This window comes from Schistocerca nitens, chromosome 1 (genome assembly GCF_023898315.1).
Source record: "Schistocerca nitens isolate TAMUIC-IGC-003100 chromosome 1, iqSchNite1.1, whole genome shotgun sequence".
NCBI lineage: Eukaryota > Metazoa > Arthropoda > Insecta > Orthoptera > Acrididae > Schistocerca > Schistocerca nitens.
This window is the reverse complement of record NC_064614.1, coordinates 597,845,088-597,865,677: the sequence shown is the minus strand read 5'-3', so window position 1 is coordinate 597,865,677 and position 20,590 is coordinate 597,845,088. Positions and strand designations below refer to the sequence as shown.

The following is a 20,590-nucleotide window of genomic DNA, read 5'->3' as shown; positions in this document are numbered from 1 at the left end:
TATGATCGAAAGGGCAGTATCGCTTCATAAATATTTAGCAGATCGCGGTAATATGCACTCCTTCTGACCTACCCCTCTGTGAGCTTGCACGAGAAAAACCCTAATGATTGCCACTGCTTTTCCTCGAACTGATGAAATGCGGCTCTAATTGCCTATTATTTGGCGTCTAACATTGCTAGCGGCGCATCGTGAATGGGATAGGCCAAACGAACTGCTTTTTTTAAGCTGTCCTTTGCCTGGTCAAAAACCTGTTGTATTTCTGATATCTACGGCAGTAATCGTCGTCCTGTGGTGTCTCTACCTGCAGGCACTACCGCCAATGCCACTTGCACCTTGGCTGCTCCCTATAGGTGTCGACGATAGAACTTCACCACCTCTAGAAGTCTTCTCAGTTGATAATCTGTCAGTCGATGTACGCCCTTTACAACATCGATCTTGACTTTCAGAGGGCAAATGCCGGCTGCTGGTACTGATTGGTCTAGAAACGTTACTTGTTTCTGCTGCAAATTACATTTTCCTTATTGATTACTATGCTATACTTGCTGATCCGGTCAGATACAGCCTTAAGATGTTCCCCGTATATCGCAGAGGTGCGCAAAGCAGAAATCAAGCCCTCGGAGGACGTCATTTACGAAACGCTGCCACGTTTGTGTTGTGTTTTTCGGACAGAATGGCGCTGTTGTAGCCGTCCTTGGCACGTCTTCTCCTGCCACTGGTATTTGGCTGTAAGCCTTTTGACAATCTATGTCGTTGTAGATCGTGGCTCCCGCTAACTTGATAGTGAAATCTCTTAAATTCTGCACTGGATACTGATCGGGAATTGTGAATGCACTTAACTTGCGGTAATTCCCATACAGCCTCCATGTGCCGGCCTTCTTCTTAGCAATATGCAGTGGCAACGCCCACGGGCTATCTGACTTGTGCACAACCCCTGCTCACAGCTTATTCTCGAGTTCCACTTATGCTCCGGCAAAACGATCGGGTGCTAGCCTTCATGGCCGCTGCGATACCGGTTGGCCAGACACGATCTTAATGTGGTGGACTGTGTTATGCACTCCACCCTTACTTTGACTGCCGCTACTTTGAACGCCTATTTGTTTATCCAAGCTGTGGCTTGGGGTCATGATCCTCTCAGCGCTGTGTCTTAACGAGTCCGTTCCGAACTCTCCGTCCATCTTAATCTGTCTTGCACTGAAGTCTGTCTCGATCTGGTGGTTACGACTTTACTGGCCACTACATACTGAAGTTAGAATAGTTTGGCTCGAGCCCCCACGTGCTATGGCACGAAAATATATATATTTGTTACACTCAGCTTAATCGAGTGGCCCAGAGATGTGGCTGGTCTCAGTGTTTGGCTACGTTTTTCGTCATAGCGTGCCAGCTCACACCTATCGTAAACTCAATTTTTAAGCTGAAATAAACTATAACAAAACAATACAGGCAGATATTGCGGTGAAATTTAAAATATTGAGTCATTCACGTTGATTTACAATTTGAACAAGTAGTTTATTTTTCTTCAATATCTTCACTATACACTTAAAATGCAGTCTGAGGGACTCTTGCGTAAGGGCGGCCGTTAATAACTGATGCTACAATACCTCACTATAAAATTTGTATGTCGCAATCACGCACTAGACAGTCTGTCCACAATTCACAAAATACACTCTTGTCTGCTGTCCTAAACCACTATACTGCGCTCCACTTCATCGCTTTCGAACGTCGCTACATACATACCTGTCCCTGGACGTGGCTACCACCCCACTACTAACGCCAGATTGGCGACACGTCCATCTCTTAGCCTCGCTCAAACTCAACTGCCTTCAAAGTCAGCCGCCCTATCCACCCTCGAAACGACTGCATAATTCAAAACAATGTTAGACAAAAATTACGAATATTGTAAAACTAAACAAAAAAACATATATTATATATTGAAAAATATGTTTATTTTCTAGGCAATAATTTGTAGTCCAATTTTTTGTATCCGCCACCGTTTTTTTTTTCACAAATAATGTTCTTGTGGCGTGATTTTGCTTTTCCTGGATTTTTTGATGCTAAACATAACTAAAAAAATACATACTAATATTTAATTACTCATCTACCTCTTTAACCTTTAGAATGCTTCCGCTAGTTTCGTCTCTTTAAATTTATTTATTACCAAAAACCCCGTTTCTCTCGGTCGAATCAGATATTGCGACCTCTCATTCAATATGTTACATGTTTTGCTAAATCGTCTACGACTGCTCGATGCAGCTCTACTAGCCGCTTCCGTAGACACTTTGTTTATATTAATCGGCCAAAGCAATGCCGAGATATTAGCTTTTGAACTTCCATAAATTTACAATTCTTAAGACAACAATATCTTTTAAACCATTATATATTTTTGTGGTGGGTCTAGATAATTTAGCTTTACATATTTTTCTGTCCATGAGCGCCAACTCGCACCTCCGTGTCACTCTTAGTTCTGTTTTAATCAATTTTTCTGTGGCATATAAATTTCTCCAAGAGCCCAAACACGGTCATATGCCCCCCTGCCAAGCGTTCACTCGGGTTTTTCCAACATGCGTACGCGCTAGCCTGTCGCCACGGCCCCGTAGCAACCGCCAGCCACATGCTCTGCGGCGGGAAACTGCCGCTCTAAACTCCCACTACAGCTTATACGCTCACATGGTGACTGGTGAAATCCATGACTAATATGGGTTGTACCACATCCGCTAGCAGAAACTTTCACCGGCGCTTTCTACTAAATCTGAGACCCATTCCATCTCGTGCTCTTCTTAAGTTGTTATGGACCAATTGTAGGCCGCCATGACGGGGACAAGACTGGTTCGTGTTGCGCTCTTTCAGTGGGTGGCCAGCTACGTGCTAATGTCTGACCCGGTATCAACCACAAAGCAACGACCTGTCCTACGTTCTCACGTACAACCACCGTGACCACGTTAGCGAGCTGGATTGGTAACTTACCCGCCCGGTGGCCGTGGCGTCCTCCATTCGATTGTGGCGCTTATGTTGGCTCCCGTGACCCGCCGTGCCTATTGCTGGCCGCCGACGCCTTTTGGGTAGGCACAGAGGGACGTAAATCTTGTGGCCTGTTAGTCGAAACGTCGGTTCTTGTTATTTCTTTTGAAACACTTCATCTCTGTTTTTAGTATCCTGCTTGGGCGTACTTTTCTTATTCCGCATCAACGCCGCCATCTCTTCCTCCACTGCATCTACCTGCTCTTTCAGGCTGCTTAATTTACTCAGTCATACCTGTTTGTTGTTCTTTCTGGATCACTGTGGTCTCTTGGGTATCGCCTTCCCTGATCGTTTACATCAACCTGGTCGCTAGAACGAGCACTGCCTACACCCTGTCTGCTGCTGTAATCAACGAGGTGACCTCGGTTTCTTCATACCTGACCCATAGCCGCTCTGACCGTTACTGGGAGTTGCGCCGTCCCTACATGCCGCACCGTTATGTCTGACAACTCTTCTTCGCTTATAATTTCTCTTAAGTGACGCCAAAATCCCGAAGGAGTCCTGTCTCTCCCCTGCTCACTATGCAGCACTTGCTACAGTCGTAGTTCCACTGGCTTGTAGAGACTACTGACTAGCATTTTTCTCAGGTGGAGGTATTGTCGGTCCGGTGACGGCTTTAGTATCACAAGTTGCCGCTCTAGCGTCTGGATTGTTGACCGTCACCGCGAATTTCGTCCCTTGGTCGGTCACTCCGTTCTGTACGAAAGCCTGGTCTAGCATGCCAAACCATAATTTTGGTTTATCTGGTAAGAACTACGGGACCTGTACCTTCACCCGCGGCTTGACTGTTGCTGCATACTCAACGGACCCTTCATTCGGCGAATTTCTTTTCTTCCATTTATCGCGGAGCCGGCTCTCTATTATCTTACGTGTTTAGCTCCGCGTATACTACTTCTTTTGCTTCTGTAATTTTTCGTGCATCTTAAGGAATTGCATTTCCATTTGACTCGGCTTTGCGTCTTGATACGATGATAGTATATTACTTCATGTAGTTCCTTCCACTCGTGTTCATTTTCTTGTTTGTGAGATCACCAGTTTCTAGCTATCTTGCATGGTGCTATACGTAGCAAATTAATCAATCACGTTACTGCGCTACAATAACTTTATTCTCTCTCCAGTAATTTACAACTATAAAAACTTAACAAACAATAAATAATCTAAGCTTCAAGGAGCAAGCATAACATAAAAACGGTCACTGTCCCAAAGCAAACAAAAATCATTATGAATGTTAAATTTCTGCTGGCGATTCCCTCAAGGATGTTAGAGACGGGGTCAGTGTTTTCAAGTGTGGATTCAGTTAGAATATTTCTCTACTCAAGTTGATATTTTTTTCTGTTTCAACAACATTCCGTTCACCTGCGCAAATAACAAACGAGCGTTCGCACACAAGGAAGTACAGTGATAACAAATAGCAGTAGGGGAATTTCCAATCAGGATATCATAAAGAAGTTAACAAGCCTGAAGATGTTTTCGTAACACAGCGTCTTAATTTGTTGCCACAGTGACCGCCAAGACTGACAGGGTATGGTCTGAGTCGGCGTGTCTAAACCAAATTTGATTATTTTCTTGTATCAGACAGCCAACTGTTTGAGAATTTTGTTAACAGTTACTAATTATGCCATACCTCTACTAGAAAACCATCTTTGGCGCCGTTGTTGTGGATGCTTTTTATAGATGTTCTGTGCTTTTAAATTTTTGTTACACATGTTCTGTGTGAAAATAAACTTTTTTTCGTTAATTTAAAACCGTTGCAGTTTCTTTTTATTTGGGGATTAAAATCCAACAAATTTAGAAGGTTAATTTTAGCTGCTGGTATGAACTGAATGTAACTAATAATAACAGTAATAAAGTATATTATTTTTCGTATGATTTCTGAGTGTTAAACTGTTTGATGTACAGCCCCTGAATTCTTGCTGTACGCGATACTGTGCTTTTTCGCCATTGCTGTCTTTGATTTGCAAGATGAAGCGGTGAATCCGCTGATTTAAAATAATCAGCGGGTTAATAATTTTTCGTAGACCGATGCAGCTTATATTTCATCTCTACCATTTTCTTTCTTTCGAAAGTTGTAAACAACACGCACAATAAATACAGTTTTTTCCAACATTTATTCCTTGTAACTATTTGAAAAATATGAAGCAGTTATACAAAGTTCCAATCACGTATTTATTAGGCATCATGAATGTAGAATTAAAGAGCCACTTGATAGTCAAGTGACTCACACACAGGCGCTGTTCTTTTTGTACGAAATTGAGTCAGAGTTAAAAATATGTCTGCTGTAACGTCGGCATATTTGGAGCATTGCGACTTATATTTGATCAGACTGGATTTAAACCAAAGAGATTTGAAATGAAACTATGCTAACAGCGGAAACATAAGAATTTTGGCACCGCGGTAGACTTGAAACTGCAGTGTTGGTCTATAGTAGTTTCCTCTTTTAATATTCCGTAAAATATTGAGTTGGTGCAAAGCTCGTAGCGTTTATCCATAAATTTAATAAACACAATAGATACACATAACAGAGATTTTAGCCACCAATGATATATTCATCGTTACTATTTACATCAGTCTTCCAACGCTGGTGTAACTTTTCGATTCCGAGACTGTGGAAATCACGTGATTTTGAGGCGAAGAACTCGCCGAGCCACGTTCGGAGCACGTTTTCACTCGGAAAGGAAGTTCCCTGAAGGCTGTTCGATAGAGAGCGGAAAATCGTCTTCAAGACGTCTCAGCTGTTGACAAAGAATGTCAGCAGTGATGGTTACACCTCGGGGAAGCAATTCATAGTATACCATACCGTCGCTGTACCACCAGATGCGTAAAACGTTTTCTTTTGTGGATGCGCGCAGGACTTTGTACGGGGAGTTGCTGCTTTGTTTGGACCCAACCATTCCTTTCCTTTCCTTATGTTAACAGAAAGACACCATTTCGCGTCACCAGTGACGATACAGGATATGAATGGTCGCTGTTGTTCACCAGCCAATTGATGACGAGCAAGCAGGGATGCCTATCCGCTGATTTTTGTGATTTTGGGTTAAAGCATGTGGTACCCCTACAGCCGGTTTCGGAACCTTCCCCATTGCGTGCAAATGTCACACCATGCTGGAATGTCACAGTCCACGGCATTTGCCTGTTCTCGAGTATATTGACGTGGATCAGTATGGATTAATGCGTTTAAGCGGTCTTTAACAAACCCTGAAAGTCTTCCTGAACGTGGAGAGTCGCTAATGCAAAAACGATTCTTCTTAAAATGAGAAAACCATTTTTTCCGTGCTGTGCCGAATGGCATTATCCCCACACGATGCAAATGTTGCTCGCCGCTTGCACCGCGTTACCCCTCTGTTGAACTGAAATAGAAGAATATGTCGGAAATATTCCTATTTCTCCATTTGGCACTCCATTTTCTAGTGTCCACAGCTCCACTCACTATCTCCAAATGACAAAATGAGAATATGTAAACTCAAATAGCAACATTGATCTACAAATAAAAATGTCAGTCTACAAATAAACTGATAGCAACCGGAATATCAACAGGCAACACAAATCTTTACGAACTTATACACCAACGTAATACCTACCACCGACAGAACAATCATATCTAATTGTCTAAGCACAATCGCCGCACTAGGCTGGATAAGAAATAATTATGAGTGAAAAAAAAAACAACGTGACACAGCAGAAAACTTCGTTTCCTTTCCCATTTTTCCAAATTCTGAGGAGTCTACAACAAGATATTTGGCACAGGATATTGACATTTGAATGCATGGTTCGAGGTATCGAACAAATCTTGAAGGCAACCACTCGCACTGTTCACGAGCATTTTTGAGTATGAATGTGTAGGAAAGAAATAAACACTTCAATGTAAACTTATTTTCTAGGTGATTTGCTCATAAAATCTTTTTTATATTTCTAAATCAAGTTTTTTTACGGTTTCTTGCAAAGAGTAATCCGATGTGGAAAAACTGCGAAATATTTTGAACATACTGCATATTGCTAGCAATGTATAGATTCAGTCACGCAGGATAACTCAGTTAATTTCATCTGGCTTCAGAACAAAAGCTCAATTAGTTGTCATTCTTTTTGATTGATTGTTTGATCGTTTTCCGTGAATTAGTACACATTCAGAACTGATAAAACGGCATTTCTTCAGAAATGCATTGACGCGTTTCTTAGAACATTCGTTCAAGCAATATACTGTAGTGTCGCGGAATAGTAAAGAGGTGGAAACGTGGAATATTGTCAAAGTTTCGCTGCCTATGCCAAGAGACAGAGGCAGTAGGTTAGCGAAGAGGTAAAGGGATTGCACATATATCGGAATGTGTCGTCACGCAGGGGCAGTGGCCGGGTTACACACAACAGGCAAGAGAGAATTGCTTAGCACGCGGGTTTGTGTTAGACGGAGACATTCGTAGAGTGTAAGACAGAGGTATAGCGTCAGCTGTACTACATTTCACAACTTCGTGTAAGTCTGCCATAACAACACGTAACTCTGCCGCAAGAACACCTAAGGGGCGAGTACGACAGATGAATCAGCAGTATAAGTGGAACGAATGCGTTCATTACAAACGAGCATGACGTCAGGACGTCGCTCGTGCTTCCTTTAAACACGCCAGCTTTGATAGCAACAAGGCACTCGCAGTTAGACTTGCAGTTAGGTGTGTACTGGGTCGCTGTGTAGCGCTCAGCTCGGTGATCGACATGTTAATCTTTATTAAGGAGATGTTGCAGTAAGGGCGGCCCATCCAGCAGCAGACGTGAGGGGACAGTACCAGCTCTGGTCCTCTCTGCTGCCGCTGTCAATCATCAACCCTAGATTAGCAGACATCAAGGCAGACTCACTCGCCCCCAGTGCTGACCACATCAGTGAGCCGTCGTTGAGATCGTGCGGGGCCTAGGCCCTGTGTATCTGCCGTCACAACCGGGTGAGCCGACGACACTGGAAGATTGCAGCCCGTTCCGCCTGTACACCGCGGACGAGCCGCCAGGAGGAGCAGGGAAGAAGACGGGGTGGGATAGAGTATACTCCGCACTACGAGAACGCTTCTCGTGCCGACAGCACTGGGACTCTAACCCGGAGCCTCCTACGCGCAGCGGCTTGCTGTCCGCAGCCAAGCCGGTCGGCCAGCCAGGCGCCACCAGCCACTGCGTGACCGAAGTACGAAGTAGGGACATTCCTTCGCTACGTCACAGCACGCAGCGCTGCGCTAGCAAGACTGTGCGGCCCGAAGCTGGTGTCATCGCTACAAGTCAGCAAGGACTCGGGCAAGGTCGTTGATATCACCAAGCTCAGCCAGCCTGTGTTACGTGGACCACATTGCACTCTGCAGGAATAAAGGTGTTATGAATTAATAATATTTCTTTGACATTTCTGACGTGTCCACAGTCATTTCCTAGCATCCTGACAACTGGAGAGGTCACCGCTCGGCCATCCAGTCCACCGTAGGCGACCGGGACCACCGGGGCGCCTACAATACCACCGATTTCAAAACTTCAGCCGTTCCACCTACTTCCTGAATTATGGGAAAATTTGTCTTTCTTGTCTTTGTTTTAGGCTTAAGCTAGCGCCTGCAGTAGATCTCCATAAAAAATAGGAAATGTTTACATGGTTTCCCATCTCCTGCAGTGCGAGATTAGAGTATATTTCATACTCAAAGTCAGAACGTTTCATTCGAAACAACAGCCCTGTATTGAGGACGCGTGAATAAATCAGTGATTTTCTTGAACTTAACAACAAATATACTCGTACATTTGTTCTCGCTGGACCGTAAAGCGCTGCTAACAGAGGGCTTTGCTTATTATATTCTTTGAAATAGAAGACAGATTGCAAAAGCAGAAGCAAGCGGCGTTCTTGGACGAAATGGTTGCCATCATGTAGGATGTGAGTTCCGTTTCGTCCGTGAGTTTTGGAGTGCTATGCGACTGCATTGTCAACGGATACTCATTACGGTGACAACTTATTGACTGCTGACCATGTGAAGCGTACAGCAAGCGATAATCCCAGATGTGGTCTCTATTATCACAATGATGGAATCAAAGTACATTATCAGTTACAAATAAGTTAATACGTATAGAAATACAGCGTGGGGCACAATAAAAACTGAGCCGGAAGATATTTCGTGCTCCTTAAGACAGACCACCCAACTTACATCATTCGCACGTGTGAAAACGTCGTCCAACAATGATACCGAGCGTCGGAATTAAATGGAAAACCGCGTGCCGCTAGGCTAGAGTGTCGGCGGAAGACGTGAGTTTTTGAATGCTTGTGCGTATGAACTTCTAGCATTGGGCCTGACAAGATTCAGAGCGTTAGTTGGCGTCGAAGACGTCCGCGACTCTCACGACTAAACTATAGAGAACGCCAAGCGCCTTGGCGGCACAGATGTCGACGTGTAAACTCACGTTTCCTGCTAAAAGAGTAGCATAGCAGCAAGCTTTGACACGTAGACTTCGAGACTCTGTAGCGTCTTTGGAAGATTTTTCTGCACATGCGTTTCTCTTCCCAATTTATTCATCAAGACGGCCCCTACAGTCGCTCGAAATTTGTCAGTATAGTTTTATTATACCCAGTATAACGCAAGTGTGGTCAAACTGCAATACATTTGGTAATCATGACATAGTACTGTTCTTATTTATTGAGCGTATTTGCCAGGTTCCTTCCTGAAGATGTTAAAAATTTCTATCTTTCAGAAGAAGCCAATCGATCTTGACAAATCTTTTGGCTGCACCATATCTGCATATTCTTCATTAATACCGATGTGTGCCATTTTAGCTATCACGTGTACAACTACAGTTAAGCGAAGCTTCTCTTGATGCGCTCGCAATCCGTTGCACTGCTTCTCTCAAAAAACACCATGGACACTGCGCGTTCAGTGGGCTAGTTTAATGGCAGAAAGACATCCCAAGCAAAGAGGTTGAAAGCAACAAGTTACGTTGGGCTGAAATAAAACGCCAAAGAGGTTTTTGGATGGGTAAGACGCACATGTTCGCGCCCTAGCTCAAGAACAAATGTACACTAAATGTGCTCTATCTAGGAAATCATTCAAAATTGGACATACATAGCATACGTCCATATGAAGTTTTTTGCTTAAAATGAGTGTTCCTGTCATATCTCTAAAAATTGACCGTTCCTCCTGGGACACACTGAATTATTCGCCAGTTGTAAATTGTTGTTTGTTGAATATTGGCTTGGACATCTACTCTGAGGATTTTCTATTTCTCTTTCATTACGTACCAAGGCTGACGAAAGCCGTTGGAATTGTGTGCATCCTCATGAATATGTGGCCAATTTTCATGGAGTTTATCGCTGCACAAGATACTCTTTTGTAAAGATTTAAATCTTCCTTTAGCTTGTCCAAGTCCTGGACATCTGTAACAAATATCCCTAGATCATCTACGTTAGCTTTACAAACTGTGCGTCAGTTTCCCACACTTGGACCCGTGCAGGATGAGAAGATTTTGCGCAGTAATGGGTCTAGCGGTATAACGAATAGTGCTATAGGTAATGGGCGTCTTTGTTTAACTGAGCATTTGCTAAGAAACGTATCTGTTGCTTCTCCGTTGACGATCACCCGAGAATTACGTCGAATATTACCTGCTTGGTACGGTACAAAACTGGCTAACAATAATAATTTTGTTCATAATCGTCTTGAAGCGGCCGGTAAAGCATCGGGCTACGGTTTTATCGTCTGAATTTACAAGTATGATGCGTGGAAAATTTTCGATTTCGTACTTATTTTGAATCTTTAGGTTTGGGACAATTCGACTTTCGAGGAACTGTGCTAGCACGTAAGCTCCATTTGCGATTCGGATAGTGATCTGTAGAAAGGTATGCCCCTGTAGCCACACTATTTTGTGAGTTTTGACTGCAATAAACTATATTACTCCAATTGTAATTGCGGTCACGCTCGCCTAATATGATAAACATGAACCATCTTCCGCTTTTTGTGGACATCAGACACGGTGGTTAATACTAATGGTATGAAAATGCTTGTTTCACACTTTTCGTATTAAAATAAAGTGAATAGACGCTCCATACATATTTATGTGTACAAAAGATAATTGACAGTCCGGTTATCGACTTAATTGCTGATTGCTGTTACCATAAATTATAATGTTATTGTTAGCTAAAAATTATTCTTTCTTTTTCTTTATAGCTGATAAACGCGTCGTACACATACTACACGCTCTTACGACAGATGAGAAATCTTTAAGGAGATTATCTCATTGATACCAACTTGCCTCCAAGAAGCTGACATATGGAAAAGAACCAGAAAACAGAAGAGATATCAAAGGAAATGACTGACACATCACTACATACAGTATGAGTAATTCTTTATTAGCTGTTTATTCATTATTTCAAATGAAGATTATTTCTTATTCATTAAAAAACTTTATGTGGCTTTATTTGAATCCAAAGTAATTAGAATACCATATTCAGCAATTATTTTAGTAGCCTAAACATACCTATGCGAAATGTTGTATATCTTCTTTTGTCAAATGCGAAGACAAGTCTGTGAAAACATCAATATTTAAATGTTACATGCATAGTCTAGAATGTCGAACCATATTAACTATTTGTAACAACATGCACTTAATATTCGCTTGTAGAAACCAGTTATCAGATAAGCAATAGCATTTGATTGATGGAATATATTGAATATCGCATGCAAAGGTGGTGTATTGTATGTGCAATTAGCAATAAAGCACGTTATGAGCTTGGAACACAATTATTTTACATTGATAACTTATAAATGGCCAGTATGTCAGATAACAAAAGTACTAAATTACTACGGCAGTTTATATGGTCCTAATAGGTAGTGAATGTATACGGATACCATGCTAAGTCTGCCTCTCTGCGCAGATGCCATTTCTTTTCTTTACATCAGACAATGCTGTGGCTATCTCAGATCCAGCGTTCTCCCCTGTTTCCACATAATTTCAAAAGTAAAAAGAAAAGAAGATTTTAACCACGTTAAATGTAGTTGATTTGAAGTTATAAGTCAGTACATAGAGTCACTGCAGTCCAATTCAATTTTATCATATTCCACCTCCTCCTTATCATGTAAGCAGAGTGTTATTCTCATATAAAGTGAAAAGGGGCATACTAGAAAGCTTTATACTTTTCAACATAAGGGATTAATCACTGCTTAAGTACAACAGAAATGAAGATGTATGAGAATAGCTGAGAGTGATAAGTAACACCAAATTGCTCAGGCTTCGCTTTCTTTGTTCTTTGCCATTGAAAAGTATGGATAATCAGGTAAAATCACATGTAAGCAAAAGAATTAATATTGTGAGTATGAATAACGATACATAATGTTGGTAGACTCCAGAGAATAATTTTCAGGAAGGAAGGAGTGTTTTAAAGCAGTAGAACTACATATAGCTTTTTTTCTTTATTTTTTATTTCACTGTACTAAAAAAAGTATTGATAAAATATGAACTAATATCACTCATTACAATTAAATTGGTTCCCGTACTTTTTCCTCCTGACAACTATATTTGTTTTTTACAGCAGCTTTTCCTTCCTCTGCATGTGCTCTTGATGTACAATAAACTTCAGTTATTAGCATCAGTTTTCTCCAAACACACCAACTTATTCTTCAATAGCGGAGCATATAGTAATGATTCTGACGTAGCTCTAAGAAAGAGTTCAAGTTAAATGTCACTGAGACAAAATGAAAATGGTTTCCTTGTGGTGGACAGTTTTAAAAATTCCTTCAGGTGGGTATGTGAGGTCTCTTAGGAGAAGTAATGAGTTATTTACTTTCAGCATACCTTATCATCAAAAGAATCTTCTGGACAACATATCCCAAGATGTAATAATAATAATGACAGTAGTAGTAGTAGTAGTAGTAGTAAATCGAAGAGTGTTGCTATAACTTCGTCTTCAAGATCACAGGTCCACTCATTCTATAGATTCTTAGGATAAATGAATTCACTAATGCTAAAGATTTCACACTTTCAGTATTGCTTATATTAGCGATAGTGTTCATAAAGAACAGTAGTCTCAGAGATGATTGAGACTGTATTTTTGTTGGGCTCATGTTAAAACTTCTAAATGATAGTGAGAAACTCCGTACCTCAACAAGTACTACAGATTATGGTTGCTCATAGATAAAATTCCTGAGATAGGTTTCTAACATGAAATCTACAATTAAAAAGCCTATCCAAATATTTGTGACAATGCGCTAATGTAGGACACCATAGAAAATTCGTGAACTAAAAAAAAAAAAAAAAGAAATTGTCCCCTTGAGAAATAAATTCTTTTCCTTAGCTCAAATTTTCTAAACGCAATGGTTATTTGTAATTCTTAACATTGACATTTCAAGAATTACGTACATCACAAAGTTTATCATCAGTTCAGATAGAACTGCAGAAGCAGATGCATTCTGAAAATCAAAGGTAGTGTGAGTATTGTTTGAGTTGCTAAAGGAATATTCATTTTTTTATTATACAAATGTATACGTGAGAGCGAAAGAAAAACCTTTCTTGCAGATGGTGCTTTGAAATAAAGTCTCGTTTCACACTTCTAGTCACACTGAGGGTATGGAATTTATCTAAAACGGTATGCACATTACTCGTATGTGCAGGATTTAAGAATAAACAATAGTATCAGGAATCGTCGAAAGTCCAAAATTCTTTATTGTTTTTCTGTTGAGAACATCGCTTGGCATGTCTCTGACTCGCCAGAATACCAACAGAAGACAAATTAAGTAAAGAAACGTTTCCAGCTTCACTCATTATTGCAGATTATAGTTTACAAGAAAATAACTCAAGAATACAGTATGCAAACATTTCAGTAGGTAACACAACAACAAAAAGAGACAATTATTGTGCATCTACACTGTGATTTTCGGCTCAAATGTGGGAGTAAAAAGCATATCAGTTATGAATTCTTATACCTGAAATCAAAAGATATTTGCACCATTTTGTTCAAAAATTCCAGAGAAACAATTGTACAAAACTCACAGTCACAAGCACTATACAATAGTATCGAATGGTCCTCTGCTACATATCACATCAATGAAAACAATCAGGCCTATATTTGCAAAGACGGCTTTTAGTGTTCTTTTCAGTCCAGTGTCTAGTCTTGCACAATAACCGCTGGAGTGGGAAGGCAAGTGCGTGCCCAGAGAGCGACGGCTATGAGATTAGGGAGTCGTAAAGAAGGACGCTAAGCCAGGAGGTACGAAATTACTTCTATATGCAAAAAATGTGAATAATGGCATACACATAAAATAGGTTCTAGAATTCCAACGTATCAACATAACGAGAGAAGTCAGACTGAGATCTCGTCCATACTGAAAAACCTCTGAACATTACAAGCGATTTAATTGAATTTTGTATTTTTAACATTTGCATTTGCATTTGCATTTTGAAACATGATAGTGACACAAGCGGAAATTCAGGTGATAACCAAGAATGTTATCCACAATAAGCACCCAATACTATGGTTGCATCACCACTTTTCGTTGAAGAGTGGTGCATGAATAGGATTTTATTAAGCTATTTATTAGTAGACTCAGGTACCGACAACCCTGGTTGAGGTGTCATTGGGGGGCATTTATGACACGAAATTACATATGTAAAAATATACAGCGTAGATATAAACACACTTGAGTATGTAAGAAAATAAGACTTTTCGCATCTTAATATGCCACTCATGCCACACACTCATGCTCGTCTATTATAAAGAACTTTTGGAAAAGTAGATTTAACGTAGAATTATGCTACAAGGATTAGTAACTAGATTTAGCCATAATTAGCGTATGTAGCTTTTTCGTAATTAAATTTGGCTATAGCACCAATGTAGCGAGACAAAGCACAAAATATGACCTCCCTACACCAAGTACACTCTGTAAGAACTCACTGGATGTGGATAGTAATTTTACAATAAGTGTAATTTTGATAGGTTAGATTTTAAGTGAATTGTGTCTCACTCAAATTTAATTCATATAAATTCTGTTTATTCCAAAGATAAATGACATTTAGTGAGAAGCACGTACTTGATGAGCGTGCAGAGGTGCCTGCTTTGAATATTTTGCTAATCACATAAGATATAGTAATCAATATTCACTTATAAACTTGTAGTTTCTGCAGTGGTACCACGACAAGCTACTGGAAGAGGTAGGGCAGCACCTAAAAACTGGAGCAGAGAGCTGTGGGCACTGGTAGAGGGCAGTTTATTGGTGGTAGGTCTGGTAGTCACAGTGCGTCATCCGGTTCAGACACGCTATGGTGGTCTCTCGTCACCGGCGACTTGGAGAGTGCTATTTGAGGTTGAAGACCTTGTTGATGGGCTGTCGAAAGTAGAACTTTTCAAAGGACTATGAATCACAACTGGCAGTAATAAATTGGCGTAGTCTACCCATTGAGCTTCATCATTGCCTTGCAGTATTGCTGTAACTGGAATGTATTATTGTCTGTATAAATGGGAACAAACATTAATCACACTTTCATCACACTTCTAGTACTTTTTCAACTTCCAGCAGATATTCCTGAAGCTAGAAACCCTTTGGACACAAGAACGCGAGACTAGCTGGTCAAAGAAAGAATGAGCGCAGATAACAATATTATCTCAAGGTCACTGTATAACCTGATATCACACCCACAGCTCTCAGTTTGTTTTCTGCGATGTGTTCAAGATCAGGTTGTAACCTAATACATGACATGTCAAGATTAGCCTCCCCTTCCTCCACCCCTGCCTGTTGCTCAATTATATGACATAAAATTATGGGAAAAATGGTCACCCTCCCCCTCCTACCTCCACGACGTCCCCTTGACCTAGGCCAATAGGATGGCTTAAAATGGCAGGAAAATAAGTTCCCCCTTCCTCTCCTCCTTTTCTCTCTAGACGAATTGTGTGAGTCTCCTCATTTGAGGTGTGTGTCTTTAGTGAAGGTATTATCAGCGAGATTAGCTGCAGTTGAACTGCCAATATAAGTGGATTGGTTGGGATAACTTTGCCATTTTATATATTAACAAATTAATATCTAATGTACTTATATAATATATTACTTCGCTAACAAAATTTGTTTTATCAACAATATGTAGTATGAGATGCTGGTTGAGAATTTAGCATACCCCTGGGATGCTATTAGACCTGAGTCAATGACCTATAGAGTGAACAGATTGGTCCTGATGAGATTGTGCAATGCATAACTGGTTAGATATTTGAATTAAACAGGGGTGGCCCAATTAAACATAAAATGTGAGTACCATAACTCACTTATATATACTGATGAAGGTTTCTATCAAGCTACTAAATGAAACGAGAGTCTACTATAACAATTCGATTTATTGATGGATACATTCTAGCCACTGAATAAACAATATCAACAATTACTAAAGGGCGCAAGGGCGTGAAAACATGCATGAAACTCCTGGGCACAGGTGGGTCGATTTGAGATAGAAATGATAAAAAAAACTGTGTCCACGAAAATAATTGCTAAATAAGTTGATAGCCTAAAGAAAAGACCCCGAGTTCTCTCACGTAATCACATGTTAAATTCAGCAAAATGGATAAATTCAGAAAAACGAAAGTTCGATGTGATACAAATATAGTGTCCTCATCATGACATGCAAATGCAGCCTATGCTTACTACTCTGCTGATACTCTCGTGCAGAGGATGTCTACAATAGTGGCTGAGAATACTATGTTCAGCCCCAGCTTCTGTGATCACCTACAAAGTAAATGCATATCCCTCTGCTGTACTAAAATGTAGTCATCTCTCCTTATAGACATGAAATGAAGAAGTATACTGTATCATGCCTTGAGAAAAAATATCTTTCTCCTCTGCTTCACAAAATCTAGCTCTTTCAGTCAGCAACAAAATCTTGGTCGTCAATAGCAGCATAGTTTCAATGTTCTGACCAATTAAAAATTTATAACAATTGCAACAATCTCCTTTCTCTTAACGAAACTGACGTGATTAATCAATTCTGTTCACTTAGAGTGGGGCAGTAGCCAGAAATTAGTACTTTCACGTTTTGTCCAATAGAAATGGGTGCATATCTATACTTACAAGTCCCCAACACCGCTGCAAACCAACTGTGGCTATCCTTACAGAATTTCAGCATCTGCACCTGTGGCCTACCCTAGACCCCAACAGCTATGTCCCATGCTGAGTGTGTCCTGTTTTCTCTTCCCTTCACAGCTGTTATCTTTTCTAAAGGACATCTTTAAACTCCTCACACACCAAAAGTGTACATGCTGGGCATTCTTCGTCTGCCACCCCCAATGGCGACCACCACGGGTCCCCACATCTGTCTAAAAACAGCTCTTGGTTCCCATTATGTACCTGACTGATTCCTCACTTTCAGTACAAACTTTTTTATGTCTGTACACCGTGCTCCCCTCAGAGTTCTTGTGTATTATCACAGTCAGCTAATCATCCCAAGTTGCAGAAAAACATTATAAGGACCTGTCATCAGACAGAATGAAAGGAAACAGTACTACTTAGATTTGCAATCATTGGCGTTAGATTTGAATGTGTACATACCTACATGCGGTGTTAATAATTTAAAAGGGATGTATATCCTCATCTAAACAACGTTTTATATATGAGGTTATGAAGTAGTTTTGGAAAAACTGTCATGTAGCTGCAAATATAATATTTTTTCTTTATTAACAACGTTTTGTAATATTTTTGTGATAATTAATATTTTAGTACATAGATATTTTAATGAGAATAAGAAACTTATATGTGTGCTAAAAGATAACTTTTTTACACTACTACTAGGAATTTATTTTATACAATAATGACCAGAAAAATGTAATTCTTACATTTCCCATGGATGCCTTTACAGCAACCATTTCTTTTCTGAAATTTTTTTACATAACATAAATTTTTTCTACAATTATCATTTTTTATAATACTGTTTCAATTTTTATAGTAATTATTCTATTCCAGTATGGTTTTACATAACAGAGACTATTTTTTATACTGTTTCATTCTTTTATGCCACTATTACAATAAGAGGTTTTTATTATTTACGTGGGAAATTGGACATATACAAGGTGATTGTGTGATGACAATGATACAAACTTTTAGGTATGATGGAGAAGGATAAATGTATCAATCTGAGGTAGGAACCCTGGTCTCGAAATACCAAGTCAAAAGTTGTAAATGGAAATCGTTCTCGTATGTCTGACGAACACATCAACGCCACTGTGAAACACATCTGTTCTGTTGAACAAGTGTCCATAGCTCTTTTATTGCTAAGATTGTAAAGTAGGTAACTTTCAGAGTTGGACAAAGACAAGAAAAAACATCCAGTAAATATGGGCTCTAAAATTCATACCTTTCATCTTAGACGCTGAGGAACACGCCTCTTCTATTTCAAGGTCTTTGGTTTCCATATTTTTGGAAGAGGTAGTATAGACCAAAAAAGGAAAAATGTCCAGTTAACAATATGGTTCAAATGGCTCTGAGCACTATGGGACTTAACGTCTGAGGGCATCAGTCCCCTAGAACTTAGAACTACTCAAACCTAACTAACCTAAGGACATCACACACATACATGCCCGAGGCAGGATTCGAACCTGCAACCGTAGCAGTCTCGCGGTTCTGGACTGAAGCGCCTAGAACCGCACGGTCACCACGGCCAGCTGTCCAGTTAACAAGGGCTATAAGGATCATACTGCAAGTACTATGAACACTTGGTTATCTCTGCCACTGTGGAACACATCTGTTCTACTGAACAAGTGTCCATAGCTTTAAGATATGTGCTTTAGAGCACACGTTTCCTACGTTTTTTTCTTGTTTTGGTCCATACTGCCACTTCTACCCAACATCAGGCACCGGTATCAGGGCATCTATTCCACTGTCAGAGGTAACAGAATGATTTTCACAACTTTCGTCCCAGTCATTTCTGGACCAGGATCCCTTACCTCAGTTATCTTTTCTCAGGCGAGAATCACCCTTCTTCTTTGAAGGTACTATGGGAGGAAGTGTGGTCACCTTCACAATATTTCACAGGAGACAGGAGGCACTCAGTATCTGTTTATATTACAAAGGGACAAAGCTTCCTGTGGTGAGCATTCTAAACATTTAGAACTGCCTCAATAGGCATTTCCACATGTATACTGATTGCTGGCTAGAGCAATCTATCACATTCTTTGCTAAATACTCATTCAAAGTAAATGAGATGTGACACCTTGGACAAAATTGCTTTGCACCATTTTACTTTGACCACTGGGAGACAAGTAATCAGGACATATTTTTGATCCATATGAAGTGTTGTTTCTCCCCCCAGAATATAACAACAAACCTACATTGTGAGCTCTAGTATCAGTCCAGCAAACAGTTTTAATCTGCCAGGAAGTTTCAACAATTTTATGTATTTGGGATGTTGACTGGTTACTTTGGGAAAGTAGAGAGGTTCAACGAAATTATGTTTTACATTTTTTCTTTCTTCTCTCTTTCTGGCTAGTTTTCGTCTTACTCCATACTGTCAACATGAACGGATGTATGGGGATTCTTCCTTTCAAATTTAGGTATGTCCTGAAGTTCAATGGAGATTCTGATGCCATTGAAATTGTAATGGTTTAAAACTGGTGTGTGACTAACCTAGTGCTTGTTAAAAGGATTAGTGAGGGGACTCCTGCTAGCCATAGGATTACTTCCACTAGGTAGGGGATGAGGTGATGGCCAATGCCATTCTGAACATGAAAGTCCAGGGTGAGAGGCCCAGCATGCGACAATGATAGATCCAGATATGGCTTTGATGGACCCAGATGCAATGTTTACAGACCTGGGCGTGGCGCTGACGGGTCTAAACACAATTCTGATGGGCCTGGGTATGACTTTGACTGATCAGAGCGCAACACTAATAGGCTCAGTGGCTGCAGATGCATCACCGATGGGTCCAAGCATGGTGTTGTTGAAAGCCCACCTCTGGATGGTCCCAAAATTCATGGAAGGAAGAAAAATGAAACGATGACATGGGCAACTATCCTATGTGCGTAACGATTTTGAAACAATAATCACATGCAAGCATTAATAATAATTATAATTTGTGATACTTAGGTACCAAATTATCAGCACCCAGCTTGCTAAATATAGTTCTCATTCTCATCATGTATTGATGTGCTGCCTCTATTGTATTCAGATCAATATCCTTCTCATCCATAGTACAGTCATCTAAGCCGCACCCAGACCCATCAGCACTGTGCCCAGACCCTGTTCGTGCGACGCCCAGGTCTGTCAACATTGCATCTGGGAACATCAAAGCAATGGCTGGATCTGTCATTGTCGCGCTCTGGCCTCGGTGTCCATTGTAGGCTCCTCGTCATTTGGGCTTCTTGTCAGGATGTGATTCTGAATTCTGGCTGCTAAGGTCCAATTAAGATCAGTTTATGTGATTAATATCAACATAATAATAAAAACACACTTGCTGAGATTAAATTTATTCAGTTTTGCTGACAAAGTAAATAACCAATCATCATATCTCCCTTCTGTCCTGTGAACAGATAGACTCACATGCCAAGTACAGAAGACTACTATCTTACACAAACAGCAATTACTAACTCACGCCAGAAACCTGTTAACACAAGAAGAAGAAAGATATG

General features: G+C 40.4%; 1 protein-coding gene across 1 annotated transcript in view; it reads left to right on the top strand.

The window, feature by feature from the left end:
- The window catches only part of LOC126236507 (odorant receptor Or2-like), a 73,344-nt gene extending 62,039 nt beyond the window's left edge, over positions 1 to 11,305 (top strand). Inside the window, exon 4 of the mRNA XM_049945873.1 lies at positions 11,169 to 11,305. Within this exon, the coding sequence (XP_049801830.1) occupies positions 11,169 to 11,225 (57 nt within the window). The 3' untranslated portion in view covers positions 11,226 to 11,305. The remainder of the gene's footprint in view (positions 1 to 11,168) is intronic.
- Positions 11,306 to 20,590: the final 9,285 nt, after the last annotated feature.